The sequence below is a fragment of the Rhineura floridana genome, chromosome 7 (assembly GCF_030035675.1).
Source record: "Rhineura floridana isolate rRhiFlo1 chromosome 7, rRhiFlo1.hap2, whole genome shotgun sequence".
NCBI classification, from domain to species: domain Eukaryota; kingdom Metazoa; phylum Chordata; class Lepidosauria; order Squamata; family Rhineuridae; genus Rhineura; species Rhineura floridana.
In genome coordinates this window covers 93,875,953-93,891,359 of record NC_084486.1, presented here as the reverse complement: position 1 = coordinate 93,891,359, position 15,407 = coordinate 93,875,953, and the positions used below count along the sequence as shown (strand labels likewise).

Here is a 15,407-nt window from a genome sequence, read left to right as displayed (position 1 = left end):
GGATTCAGTGACCTAGAGTGACCTAGAGCTGTCTGGGTGGGCATCAGGCAAGAAGAAGAGGCAGCCATGGCTCTCCTACCGCCTGATGAGCAGATGCAGTGATCCTCTAGGGGCGTGGGTGCTGTTTTGTCAAGTGCTTTCCTGCAAAAGAGCATTACAAAGGATCACTCCCTCCGCACCAGAGTTAGGGGAACAATTCTGGGGGATGCTGTCATGTAGGAAAGCCCTTTGCAAAACAACATTGCGAAGAATAAATTGACCCTGCTCTCAGTCGGGGGGGGACACACAACATATGCTTTCCCCCTCCCCACCATATTATTGATTGGGGGTTAAACCCTAATTAAGCATGAGCCCCACCCCCAAACTTATTAGGGAGTGGCTCCAAGCTGGGGTGGGTGGTTCCTGGGTTGACCCAGGGTAGGTCGGCCTGATGCTACCCCTCAGATTGGAGCCACAAGATGGATACTACTCAGCCCTACTCCGTCGCATTCCTTCACACACACCCCGGTTTTACTTCCTTCCCCCACCCCAGCTGTCAATCAGCATCCTGCAGCCACTGAGCATGCTCAGTTCTTACTGGGCTGTTTTGGGGCCTCCCCCTCTCCTTTATATTTTTCCATTAAAATGTGTTTGTGGTCCCATCCACACCATACATTTGAAAGCACATGGCCTCCCCCCAAAGAATCCTGGGAATTGTAGTTTACCCTTGTTTTAAATGTATCGTGTCGATGTAGCCTGCATGTGTGTTTTAGTTGTGCAAACGTTGGCTTTTCCCTGAGCCTGATGCTACTTTCCTCCTGTATGTGAATGGTGGTGCTTTGACTTACAAGGACTAGCACTCAAAACTGAGATCACTATTATCCCTAATGATGATAATTAGTGGGACCTGCAACAAATTGTTGCAGTATGGAGTGCTCCTGTTTGGAATACTCCAATATTCTCCCTCTCATCCAGTTTCTGGTCTTTTCCCGCTAACAGTTAGCCAGCATTCTGTGGGCCCTGAGCATGCTCAGTTCCAATTGAACTGTTTTGAGGGTACACACACACACACACAGAGAGAGAGAGAGAGAGAGAGAGAGAGGTTTTTCTCTATCAGTTTTTGTACTTGGGTGTGGATGGTACCATTTTGGCTACTTAAGGACCTGCACTCGAAAAACTGAGAGCCTTGTGAGTAAATGATAACAACGATGGCCCTGTCCCCACATAGTAGAAGGGGACAGGTGAAATCTTGCTGCCCAGGAATAGTCTTGCTTTTGGAGACATTATTGCTATTGTCATTGTTATTAAATTTATTACCCACCTTTTACCAGCAGGTGCGAGGATGGGTTACAACAGTATTAAAAACAATTAAAACAAATTATAATCACAAGAATAGAATGGGTCCATGATGCACCACAGCTCTGGAGAGGGAATATATAGTCTCCTGGGCAAATAGGGAGAAGGAGTGAGGAGAACGAAGGAAAATTGATTTCTCAAATGGCAGAGTATTAAGAATGGCTTAGGTATGCAGCAGAGAGACTTCTCACTGCCAGGAGCATGACACAACGCTGCTGTCCTCACGCCATTAACACACACAATATTTGAAAGAATGACAGTTCTCAAGGATCTCAGTTTAGGATTTTGACTAGTATTGCAGACCCTGCAGTTTCTCTACAGCACTTGCTGGGTAAATGTTATTTAGACCATGCAAAAGAAATCAGTGATGGCTGTGCTGTTTCTGCACAAACAACATAGTGTCATTCTTCACATCCATGTTTAGGAAATTCCTTCGTTTGTGTGACTTAGAAAATTAGAAGTTAATAAAGCTTCTTACAACATCTCCTATGTAATTAGAATGCCTGGGGCACACAGCAAATTCTAAAAATCACAACTTTTTGGGAGATGCTTGCTTGATTTGATTTTTACATGGGGTTTCAATGTGAAACAAGGTAATGGGATGCATGCAGCTGCTCCATGAATTGTGACGCAAAATGCCAAATGGCATTCCTAGGACTATCAGGCATTCATGTTTTCAGGAAATCGTCTCAAATTTCTGCACATTCTTCCCTTTATAGATCCATAGGATACCTCCTGTATTTTGGAATTGTCATTCATTTCAGAAACTGTAATCTGCTGCTTACATTCAAATTGAGGTGAACTAAGTTGTTCCTGCTTTGAAGTTCCTTGCATAGTTATTTATTTATTTATTTATTATATTTCTATACCGCCCCATAGCCGAAGCTCTCTGGGCGGTTTACAGCATAAAAACATCCAGTATACAATTAAAAACATATATCAAACACATGGAAACAATATAACAAAATAACTAAACATAGTTAAACACATGGACACGACAGACACAATCCTAAAATGTTAAGTATAAAAACGTATTAAATCAGTTAAAATATAAAGCTGTTTAAGATGTTAATGTTAAAAATTACTAAAATTAAGATTGTGAGTTATAGATGTAGGTGTTAAAAGTAGATATTAAAATGTTAAAATGCCTGGGAGAACAAGAACTATAGTTCACCTGGTTGAGAGATGCTCTCATTTCTTTAAGATACAAGAGAACCCTTTTTATATCAGCAACACAGTTAATCAAATCTGTCTGAAAGCTTTTATTTAGTTATTAATTTTTTATCCCATCCTTTCTCCAAGGAGCTCAGAACAGCACACATGGTTCTCTTGCACACATACCCTTTATCCCAGTGATTCTCAAATGGTGCGCCCAGGCACTCTGATGCGCCCTAAGAGGTGGCTAGGTGTGCCTCAAATATCATGAAAGTATATTTTAAAAATGAGAAGAAACCCATTTGTATAGGGTAAGTAATAGTTTTCTATAGTTTGTTATTATTATTCATAGTTTAAAATATATTAATATATTTTTAATTTTGTACACGAAGTGTGCCAGAAAATTTTTATATGTTTTACAGTGCACCACAAACCAAAAAAGTTTGAGAACCACTGCTTTATCCTCTCAACAGTCCAGGTAACAGTGAGGTGGTTTAGGTCATTCAGGAGAACTTCATGAGTGAGTGGGGTTTTGAACCTGAATCTTCCTAATTGTTGTCTGACACTCCAACCGCTCCACCACACTGGAAACAGCTGGTTTCATTGTAGGAATTCTGATACTGTTATTTCTTTATTTTTCATATTATTAAATAAGTTTAAATAAGCTCAATTCTGCCTTCCCTTCCCTGAAAGCCAACATGAAAAAAGTATCTTTGAAACATGTATGTACTTCTGTAATTTGTTCATTTTAATTCTAGGTTTGAAGACATTGGCATTCTCTATGAAGCATTTTCTGATGGCACTCCTAAATACTGTTGTGACAAGGATGGCTCTGAAGGGGCTAGGCACCTCTGCACTCATTCTGATCAGGATTTGAGTTCTGCTGTATGCATTTCATGATAACGACAGTTGACTCAGTAGACATCTGCAAACCTAAACTAGAGCAATGGTCCAGAATAATTCTTAGTTCTAGAGGTGCAGCTCCTCCCAAGGACCTCTGCTAAAGGTGGACACAGCCTCTCCAGAGCTCACCTGAAAGATGAGTGATGGCACATGGATCACCCTTAGTCCGGCAGAGTTTGCTCAGCTCCAGCAGTATTCTGAGTGTAAGTACTATCCCTGGCCCAGCTCTAATGACTGTCATTTTGTTGTGGATTATTAGTCTGGTGTCAGCATAAGGGCTTCCAACGCATTATGGATAAAATACAGGCAATTCCTGTCCTTCTTTTCATAGGAGTGGTACAATTAATTTATGCTGTGGCATATAGTTCTGTGAGCTATGCTTCAATGACTTAAGTACAGAACATTAGAGTACAAACAATAAGATCATCTTTTTAAACCTGGAGATGTAAACCTAATTTCTGACTGCATGGGGAGAGTTGGGCTGTCTGCCATCAAATGCCGCAACAGCATATTCATTCTCCCACCACATTGTGCCTGCAGTCCAACCTGAGTTCCTGTTTGTCTGCAGAACAGACTGGGACACTAGTGAGGGATCCATAGGGTTGGAAAGGGTGGCAGGCTCCATGCAAGGGCAGAGTGCACTTTCATGTTATACTTTCATTTTTCAATTACTGTTCCTAGCACTAAAGTGCAAATCTGGGAGTCTGAGAAGCTCTTAATTCCATAGTATTTTGGCACTACCAAGCCTTTAGGTTTTAACAAAAATTCATAGCAGAAAGAAAATATAAAGACTGTGCAGGCAAGTCGCTAACTTGTCTTTTTACCTCTTCCATGAAGGGCTGGCTTTTGTAAGAGAAGGAGTTACTGTAAACCGCCCAGAGAGCTTCGGCTATGGGGCAGTATACAAATACAATAAATAAATAAATACAAGGATTCCTACCACACAGGCCATAGGGTAATGCATGTGTTTTTCAAGGATTCACTAGTAATGTGGCAACTGTGTGGTGTGGCTCCACAACATTGCAGTGAAATGTACAGATTTTCATGGAAACTTATATGGAATGGGTTTGAATTCTGTAGTTAGTAGTCTCAAAGCTATCTCTCAAATCAGGTATTATATTTATTTATTTCTATTTGATTTATATCCCACCCTTCCTCCCAGCAGGATCCCAGGGTGGCAAACAAAAGCACTAAAAACACTTTAAAACATCATAAAAACAGACTTTAAAATACATTAAATCAAGACAACTTTAAAAACATTTTAAAAGCTTTGAAGACATCTTAAAAAAAGGTTAAAAACATACTGTTTTTAAAAAGGGTTAAAAACATATTAAAAACAAATCCAACACAGAAGCAGACTATATACACATGCATTGTTCCTGCAGCATAAATTTTCCACGCTCTGACCTCCCACAGTGGGAGGCAGCATGCTTCTGAATACCAGTTGCTGGAAACCGCAGGAAGGGAGAGTGATGTTGCACTCAGTTCCTGCTTGTGGGCTTCCCATAGGCATCTGGTTGGTCACTGTGAAAACAGGATGCTGGACTAGATGGGCCACTGGCCTGATCCAGCAGGCTGTTCTTATGTTCTTATATCCTACCAAAGCTTCATCCTCTGCACTCCATCACCAGGCTCAAGGGTAGCGTTTCAGTCTTCTCAAGGAGTTTTTTATCGTGGAGGAAGAGAGAAAGATTTTTTGGTAAATTGACTGTACCTGAGGATCCATTTGCAAGAGCCTTTTTATTTTTCTGTGCAGGCTAACAAACCTGATCCAAGTGTGCCTGGAGTGAAGTGATCAAACAAACACAAACTCTGAAACCATGTCTCTCAGCACACCACCATGAACACACCACTAACTAAGTGTGAATCTGTATAGTCATCAGCCTACAAAAAAGTGCAAATGACTGCCATGTGCCTGCCTAGTGCCTGCTGGTATAAGCCAGCTGGGCTCTTCCTGCATTCTTATAATATGACTGACTACAAGACCAGGGGTGTAGTCATCCAGGGTCTTGGGGGGGGTGTCTTAGACCCCTTACTTTTTTTGGAGCAGGGTCTCAGCAGAGTCCTTATGTCTCCAGCATCCTATGAGACAATCAGCATAAAAGGGGAGTGTGTTAGCCAATGAGAAGAGTCTTCTAACATGCTTCCTTGTCCTTTTCTGCTGGTTGGAGCCAATCAGAGTGAAAGGAAGTGAGTCAACCACTGAGAAGACTCTTCTGAGCAGCTAACACACTCCCCTGTCATGCTGATTGGCTCCTAGGGATATCTGTTGTTGTGGGAGAAGGTTTAAAAAGGATCTCATTCTTAACCCAGCAGCAAAAAGGGGGGAATGGTTGTGACTAACATGAAAGGACCCTGCACTTCTGAATTTGCCCCTACACTACTGCACAAGATGCTCATCAGTCGAAGAGAGAGTACCTAGATAACAGATTAAGAGGCAGTCCCATGGTCAAAAGAGAAGGCAGTGCAATTTGTGAAAGAAGGAGGAATCTTAGTTCATCTAGCACTAGTCAAATTCTAAGTCAAATGGGGCCAATTCCAAAGGGGCAGCTCTTCAGCCTGTCCAGACAGCAACCTTCTTTGTTTGTGGTTGGTAGATCCATTTCCACATGGTATTGTGTAAGCCTGTGGAGTAAGGATGTGCAGAACATTTTTTCCCACTGACCTTATCTCCACAAACATAATTCTTTTGAGACTTTAGCCTAAATGTCACAGTATTCATGATCCTCTTAAAGGGAGAGGTTCTTGAGCATTTGATATGAGCAGTCCCCTTAGTTTATTTTTAGAAGGTTTTTGTAGGCATCTGAAAGCAAATCCCTACTTTTACGCATTTTCCTCTGGTATTTCAGTCTATTTTGATCCTTTTCGGCTGACTTCCTAATCCAGGGCAGCTGAGCTGTGAGCCTGCTGGGCCATTTCACCTTCTGGAGCTCTGAGACCCCAGCAAGGGGGATTAAAAAAAAAACTGCCTTCCATCAAGACATCTTATCAGAGAACACTTCTCAAATACTTTTAGTGGTAGAAATAATAGATGATACTATTGCATCATGTTAAATTAATACTGTTCTTTATGCAGGGAGCATGGGGAGTTAAGCTGCTTTCAGGTCTTCACTCAGAGGTTCAGAAGAGGAAGTGCTACAATGAAAATGCTTCTATCCCATTTCAGAACTAAGTTATAATTCTTGCTGGAGGGAAAGTAGGCATGCCATTGATCAGATAATTTTTGTGCACAAGGTTTGAAATGGGTAGAAAGCATATCAAATATATTTCTTGAGTCCTACACATGGGCAGTGTTAGCCTATCCCCCCCTTTTTGGCCACCCAAAGGGAATTCACTCCCACAAGAGGCAGTGATGTCTACCAACTTGGATGGCTTTAAAAAAGGATTAGATACGTTCATAGATGCCTACTAACCCTGATGGCTGGGCTCTGCCTCCACTGTCAGAAGCCATATGCCTCTGAGTGCCAGTTGCTGGGAATCACAAATGGGGAGAATGCTCTTGTGCTCAGGTCCTGCTTGCAGGCTTGCCATGAGCATCTGGTTGGCCATGGTGAGAACAGGATGTTGGACTGGATGGGCCACTGGCCTGATCCAGCAGGCTCTTCATATGTTCTTAACAGTTGAATTGCCTCTCTCCTCTTACCTCCCCAACCCAATCAGCTCCTCCTGCTCCCTAATGTTCCCTATAGTGGCAATAACAGTCAGGAGGAACGGTGGTCAGAAAATGGCTTCCAAAATGGTGCTATGTATGTGTATTGTGTGCAGGGTTCCTAGTTCTGCTGCTCCATGGATTGCACCACCTTGGAAAAGACTGACCCATCCTAAAGCAGCTGCTCTGAGACTCTTGATGTCAGTGTTCATTTTCTCAATATATTTATTGCGATAGTACACCTTATGATGATTGGCTGCTGGGAATGAGTCAAAGAAGCCATGTCTAAGAAGAGTCCTCTTGGATCAGACCAAAGGCCTATCTAGTTTACTATCTGGCTGACCAGATACCTATGCAACAACACTCGCCCCAATTGTGCTCCCCAGTAATGGGTATTCAGAGGCATACTGCCTCCTACAGTGGAGGTAATATAAAGCCATCGTGACTAGTAGTTATCCTACTTTAATTTGTCTAATCTCCTTTTAAAGCTGTCTAAGTTGGTGGCCATCACTACGTCTTGTCCAAGATATTCATGGTTTAGTCCAGAAGTCATTAGTTTCCCAAAGAAGGAAGCAAGAAACAGGGTTAGGGTTACCATCATTTTGTCATTTCAAAAAGAGTACTTTTGGCTTCAATAAGTGAAAAGTAAGAGTATGTTGTTGCACCATCTCAAAAAGAGTACATATACTCTTAAAAGAGTACAGTTGGTAACCCTAAATGGGGTGCGACTTCTGAGAAGGTGCTTTGTGAGATCATTCTCACTTGATAGAGGTCCCAGCCTCCTCCCTACACATTGTGTATTGAGGCTTCTGGAGTCCATTCAGATTGTCTTTCATATGTTGCTTTCAGCCTTCCTAGGTACCCTGCACAGAAATTATGTTCCTCTAAACTTGAGTCTGAAGTGTTCTGTGCAGGGTGCCTTGGAAACTTAAAGAGGGAGACTCAGTCTGCGGCCAACATTCTCAAGCATACAGCTGATGAATTATGGCATATTCAGCCTGGGCTCTCAGCCTCAGCAACTGCCTGCTATTTATTAGCACCTGCCACATTTTGAGTAGGGCTGAACTGGTAAACATTTTCAGCATAAAAAGGGGGGAAGGAACATTTCTTGAAAGACCCTAGAAAGCACACTTTTTCTGCCCTGTTTACCCTGGCTACTGCTTTGGTGCCCTTTAAAAAGAAGTGTCCTTCCTAAGAATGGCAACATTGTTGTTTAGCTAATCACATTTGGCTATGTAACAACATCAGGGAGAGTGAATGAAGCTAGTTCAGAGGGATGGCAGTAGTTACTAGAGAAGCCCACAAACCTCTACCCTCTTTGTCTTCTGTGATTATGGCAATTAATCACAAGGGCAAGTGGAAGCATGGTGCCAAAGCTACAGCTAATACAAGAGTCTTGTAATGAAGCTACGCCCAGGTGCCAGGGATGGAGGGCATGGGGAACGGGCAGGCTGAATGTGTTCCAGAGGATGACTTCTCTCCACATTTCTCCCACCGCTATACCACAGTAACCCTCCCCATTTAGGTCATTACATGGCTTGCATGGGGGTTCCCTGTTTGGAAGTGCTTTTCACTGATGAAATACATTAACTTTTGAAGTGGTCCTAAGGTCACTAGAACTTCTCTTTCAAGGTACTCTTACAAGAACGCAGTTGCTCCTTGTTCCCTACACTATACTAGAATCAAATATTTGTCAATGCCACTCTGATACATATTCTGCTTTAAAGAAAGATCTGGGATATTGTAAATAAAGAGTTTAGGGAGTTCACTCATTAAAATGCAGGTTGATTTTAAAAAACCCTTCAAACATAAATCAAACTGAATTCCCTTGAAATTACAGAGCCTCCCATGACTTTTACAACTTTGTTTTATTTGAGGTGTTCCCATGGCTGTGTATAATCATTCCTAAGTTTGACAAATTGCAGGGAACTTCTGAGGAAAATGACTTCCTCAGACATTCCCTGCATTTATAAGTAATTGAATAATAAGAAGGCTAGGACTGGGAAGGGCAGCTATGAGAGAACTAGAAAAGGTCCTCAAATGTAAAGATGTATCACTGAACACTAAAGTCAGGATCATTCAGACCATGATATTCCCGATCTCTATGTATGGATGTGAAAGCTGGACAGTGAAAAAAGCAGAGAAGAGAAAAATCAACTCATTTGAAATGTGGTGTTAGAGGAGAGCTTTGTGCATACCATGGACTGCAAAAAAGACAAATAATTGGGTGTTGGAACAAATTAAACCAGAACTGTCAGTAGAAGCTAAAATGATGAAACTGAGGTTATCATACTTTGGACACATCATGAGAAGACATGATTCACTAGAAAGACAATAATGCTTGGAAAAACAGAAGGGAGTAGAAAAAGAGGAAGGCCAAACAAGAGATGGATTGATTCCATCAAGGAAGCCACAGACCTGAACTTACAAGATCTGAACAGGGTGGTTATAACAGATGCTATTGGAGGTCGCTGATTCATAGGGTCACCATAAGTCATAATCAACTTGAAGGCATATTACAACAGAAACAATATTAATTGTATTGACATGAACTTTCTCCTTCTAGATTCCACAAAGAAATTGAAAGATGTTTTGGAAGAGTTCCATGGGGATGGTGTCCTATCAAAATATAATCCAGAGCAAGTAAGGAAATTTACAGTAAACATATTCCTAATTTCTATATTGAATTGAAACCAGTTAGCTGTGTTGGTCCATTTGAACAAAATTAACGGAGTCAGTGAAATGATGCCATTTGTTAGGATCAACCAGTGTTTGCAGTGCAGCATGTGAAATATTTTCAATAATACAGAACTTTTTCACATGCTGGATTTCAAAATAAAAATGACAGTACAGATATTTTATTTATCACATCACAATATAGTTTCCAGAAGGGAAACTATATGTCTATTATAGCAAAAACAAGAATGTCTTATAGTCACTGTTCTTTTTTCATTTCATTTCCCTCTGAGCTCACTCTTCTACATCTCCCCACCCCATGCAAATATATTCCTGCCAATTCAGGGTTATACTACTGTGTAATACTTCCATTATACTTGTGGACTGTGGTCCACAAATAAATTTGTTAGCATTTAAGGTGCCGCAGGACTCTTCGTCTTATCATAAAATAGATGTCTGAGCGCCACACTAGATGTGATGCTAAGCATGTCTTAAGCAACCATGACAGGGTTTAAAAAATAATAATAGCAGGTGCATGGAGTTTGGGGGTGGGGATCTTCATCAGGACTGCAGTACACAACAAGGGGAGCTTTCTTCTTGAAGCTAATAGCACTGAATTCAATTGGAAATAAGACTTAGAAATGTGCTGAGGACTGTAGATTTACTTAGGTTAGATTTTTTGCCAACCTGATTTCAGGTTGCACCTAGGGCTGCTGGGGAAAAGGTAAATACAATAGCTGATTCTTCACAGCAGCCCTAGGTGCAACCTGAAATCTTCATAGCATATAAGGGCTATGGTGGAGGAAGGGCGGTAAATAAATAAATAAATAGACTATGACTATGGACTGCCTTCAAGTCGATTCTGACGTATGGCAACCCTATGAATAGGGTTTTCATGGTGAGCAATATTCAGAGGTGTTTTACCATTGCCTTTCTCTGAGGCTGAGAGGCAGTGGCTGGCCCAAGGTCACCCAGTGAGCTTCATGGCTGTGTAGGGATTTGAACCCTGAGTCTCCCAGGTCGTAGTCCAGCACCTTAACCACTATACCACACTGGGTCTCTCATAGCATATAAGAGAGTCTCATTGAATGTCTGCTACCTCCTCTCACATTTCGTTTTAAGGTTGTAACCAGATCCAACTGAATGGCTTCACCATCAGTACCCATTTTTTTCACACACACCCCTTTACTCTGTTTACAATCTAGCCTGATAAAGAGTTCTGGAAAACTCAAAGGCTTGCACACTATTTCATGGCATTTTGGTTGGCATAGTAAAGGCATTGCCCTACTATGGATTTTGGAATATCTTGAGATGTATTCTCACCAGCTTGTTTCCCAAGGCTGATTGTGTAAAAAGAGAGAAACATCCCTAAATGAAAACACTTATCAGGGTTTAGAATTGCCTGTATCATCAGGTTATAGGAAATTACAATTTCATTGTTTATGAACAATGATACCAGCATGAATATAGCTGCATGTAAGTGCTATGATTTTCTTATTTGAAATTTGGGCTCCTGCTGGGAAGAAGGGTGGGATATAAATTAAATAATAAATAAATAAATAAAATAATTTGGGGGGAAAGCATATGTATGAGATTTAAAGCCGGTAACACTACTTTCTCTTCATTTTCACATTTCCCCCTTAATACTTGCTTTAAAAAAGTTGAACAGAAAACATTTTTCAGTCCTCATTACATCCCACATGTTAAAAGTACTGTTCTTCAGATTCTGGAAGCAATTGCTCTGTAATTTAACTTGGGGAGGAGAGACTGAGAAATATGATTGAAGGATGGTGTCCTTTTTAATATCTCTTTTGAGAGAGGTGTGGAAAATGTTTCTGAAGGGTAATAGATCTACAGAAATGGAGTATATCTTCTCTCTTATAGAAAAGAAGATAAGTAAGAACAATAACAGTGGGTTGTTCCCACTTCCAAGGTAAGAAAAGGAAATAACTGCAGTGCTATTAAGGAAGAACACAAAAGGCACCAGAACCAAAGAATATCAAATGAAATTAAATACGAAACGGGCTCAAAGAATTTGTGAGGGAATTCTTGACACACAAAGTAATTACTAGGACAAGCTAACAAAAGAAACAACAGAAATTGCAACTGCACTCCCTATTAAGAAGAGTGCTTGTTAGGCACTTAGGAGGGAACAGGACAAATGCTGTGTTGTGGTGGGTGGTCATAAGTGGGCTGCATTGCTTTCTACCAAGAGCGCATTGCTGCGGTTTGTGCCCCACAGCGGGAGATACTACTGTGATTATTTCTATCGCACAAAGCAACCGACGAAGGGATAATTCATTACTACCCGCTCAGAGAAATTACTGCATTTGCCATTGGGTTTAATGACTAATTGCCTTTAAAATCTCTTTGAAGAACAGAGCTGCTTTCCAGCAGAGGCTGCGGAGGAAGTGACCATAAAGGAGTGTATGGGGAGAGATTTTCCTACAGTCCCTTTGTGTTATTTTGTTTTTTATTTGTTAAACGGCACTCCTACTACTTTATCCCTGCAGTGATAACATATTGGGGTGAGGGGTTGTAATAACCCCCTGCTCAAAATTATACTGCTGGTCCCCCCTCCACCTCACTCAGGAAAAGCCAGAGTAAAATCATTATTTCTTTCTCTGTGAGGGGATATCCCACCATTGCTGATAGGCAGGTTGAGAGCATACGTCAGGCAGCCACTTGCCTGTAGCGATGGCAACATAGCAATAGTTATGAGCAGAAATCAAGGATATGTATAGATGTGTCTGGAAACAGGAGTGGGTGCAATCTCTGGAGTGAATTCTCCCCTCCCCACTATAATTTTCTCTAATGACATACGTAACAGCGTCAGGATGAAATTCTTAAGTACCTTTTTCCTGTTTGCTCCTCCCGTTTCAGGTGGGCTATCCTCTTTTTGTTTCCAAGTGCCTTATATGTCGATTTGCTCTGAATTTTGACACTATGGTGTTTTTTTTAAAAAAAGTATTTCTACAAGGTTTGTATTTCTTGGCCACTTTTCCATCCAAAGGCCTTTGAAATGGCTTGCTGGATAAAAAGATTAAAAACCTAACAACCACAAAACCAAAACACCAGATCAAAAACTAAGAAACAGAGCAGCCACACAATACAACTATAAATACTGAGCATCCAGAATGCTAAAAGAAAATTGCTCAAGGGCAAAGGTCAGGCAAAATATAGTCTTGCCCATATGATGGGATGCCTGTAGTCTGACCTCATTTCAGAGCAAGCCTAGAGATGAGGATTAAAGGTCATGAGTGATTATCATCCCTTACTCTCCATCTGAGGCAGTCAGTTGGGAAAGGGCCAGGAAGGAGAGTCTAAGGCAGGGGTTGCCGACATGCTGCCCTCCAGACATTGTGGACTACAGCTCCCATCGGCCCCAGCCAGCATAGCCAATAGCCAGAGATTATGGGAGTTGTAATAGAACTGGAGTGATCTGGAAGTAAAAAATTTAAACCTAATAAATAAATGAACTAATTTTTCACTTGATCCTTTGGATAGTTAGCTCTTCCTTGCAAAAACTATGTCTGCTGCCTAAGTCAAAAGTTTGCATATCAGGGGGAAGGCTCATTGACCAGCATTCTCTCTAGCATGTAAGCTTTTCCATCTGCTGGGAAATTCTGAGATGGGGATGCTTTAAAATTTAAAGTTTTTAGAACAATGAGTTTCCCCTAAGTATGTTCTGAGATTAGCACAATTATGGGAAAGACTGTACCACATGCCATTCTGAATGTTTGGTTTGTCTCTGTTCGGCAGAATAGCTGCTTCTGTTCCTTCTCCTGCTCTGCACTTCTTCACTAAACTTTCCTTTGTCTTATTTTCTACTCTTCCTTTCCTCAGAAACAAGACACTCTCAACCAAGTAAGGCTTGTTTTTCATGCTGTAGCTATCACGTGTGGTCTTTACGTGTTGCCTTGCATGATTGCTTCTGCTTAAACTGAGAACCCCACAGATCAAGCAGGCTCAAAGTTATAACATGCCATTTCAGTCAGCACTTTATAAAAATCAGAAAACCTCAATGCTGTATCTATATTCTAAGGGAATCAAGGTAGAGAGGACTAAATTTCAAAAAAAAGTTTTGGAATGGTAAACTGATGTCTCAGTTCTCACACCATCCTCAGTGCCGAGAGTTGCTTAAAACAAACGGGAAGAAATCATGCAGTCATGAAGTAAAATTTAAGGGCATTCGCACTCATGACATGAGACTTAAATCAACTTAAAATCTATCTGTGAAGTAAAAATAAAGTCTGCTTTGGCTGCAACATGCATTTATACTAGTAGTGGACTTGGTTCTCCAAGCGCCTATCCTTTTGCAGCCAAAACAGCACACACACACACCACAAACAAGAGGGAGGCATCTGTATGCTCTGGGGAATCCCAAGGTTTGCAGAAGTACAAAAAAGTTTTTAGGGATGAAAGACCTAAGGGGGCAAAAAACCCTAGACAGTCCAAATGAGGAATGCTCAGAGGTCACAGAATGCTGACTGACTATTGGGGAGGGGAGACAGAAGATGGGGAAAAGGGATGGAATGGGGTAGCCTACCAGAAGGCACGACAAATTGGCTGGAATATTAAACTGGAGCACTTTACTACAACATTTTATCTCCAAGTCCCACGTGTTCTTTTCTGTCCCATGTTAATTACATTTACAGGTGTGGCAAAAATGGCAGAGGAGAGGCTCAGAAATCTGCCTTTGGTCCCACCTTACCTGCTCACCCCAGTTCCCTGAAACGGTCCTTACCATCACAATTGTGAGCCTCCTGCCAACTTTTGTATGTCAGCCGGCCATCTCTGGACCCGGAGCAGTGGAAAGCTATCTGAGAATCCTCCGGTACTCCTCCTTCCCCTGTGCACCCCCAAAATCTGTTCTGGGTGTCTGTTCCCCCAACCCTCCAGGCAGATTTGGGGAGGGTGTGTGGGGAAAGGAGAGAGAGGAGAAGTTCCACTGCACAAGTGGAAGCCCTTATGTAAACTGAATGCTTTCATTGAATACAGCCCTATCTTTTCTTGATTGCAAGCAGAAAAGTGCAGATAAGGGAATACATGAGAGTTGGGTGTACCCTACATAGAGAATCTTGGTGTTACTCAGCCCAGCAGCCTAACATGTCTCCAAAGGGACCCATGGATTGCGCCGAGCGTTCCACCCGCTGTTGTTATGATGTACATTCTTGAAGAGCTTTAGCTGCATCCATTATTTAAGTGCTGCTACTGCCGCTGTCCCCCACATGTGCATGTCATCCAGTATGCACCACTGCTATACATGTATTTGAAAAGTGTATCACTGCATTTTCTTGTGGCAAACGTACGTAAAGGTGGTCCTCCTGTAGCCCTGCTTCAATGTGTGTGCGAGAGAGCTTTCTAGTTGCATATTAGTACTCTATGGTGCATTTCCTTTGTATACCTTTAGATCAACCTTCTCCAACCTGGAACACAATTCTCATCAGCCCCAGCATCATTCACCCATGCTGACTGAGCCTGCTGGGAGTTGTAGTCCAAAGCATCTGGAGGGTACCAGGTTGGAGAAGGATGCTTTAGATGTTTGTGTTGAACTTTAGATATGTTACACTTATGAGAAAAGCTTCAGGTGGAGCTCAATGCATTCCTGCTGTATATATATAAAAGGTGTCTTCTCTGTGTGTGTGTTTACAGTCTGACCTATTTCCATCTCTTTTGTATTGGCATA

The 15,407-nt window shown here is 41.6% G+C and overlaps 1 protein-coding gene across 4 annotated transcripts in view; it reads left to right on the top strand.

The window, feature by feature from the left end:
• Positions 1-15,407, top strand: part of DGKG (diacylglycerol kinase gamma) — a 167,005-nt gene that overhangs the window by 44,165 nt on the left and 107,433 nt on the right. For all 4 annotated transcript variants that reach the window (XM_061636546.1, XM_061636547.1, XM_061636550.1 and 1 more), the window contains exons 2-3: positions 3,249-3,596; positions 9,609-9,685. In XM_061636546.1, the coding sequence (XP_061492530.1) occupies positions 3,530-3,596; positions 9,609-9,685 (144 nt within the window). In that variant the 5' untranslated portion in view covers positions 3,249-3,529. The remainder of the gene's footprint in view (positions 1-3,248; positions 3,597-9,608; positions 9,686-15,407) is intronic.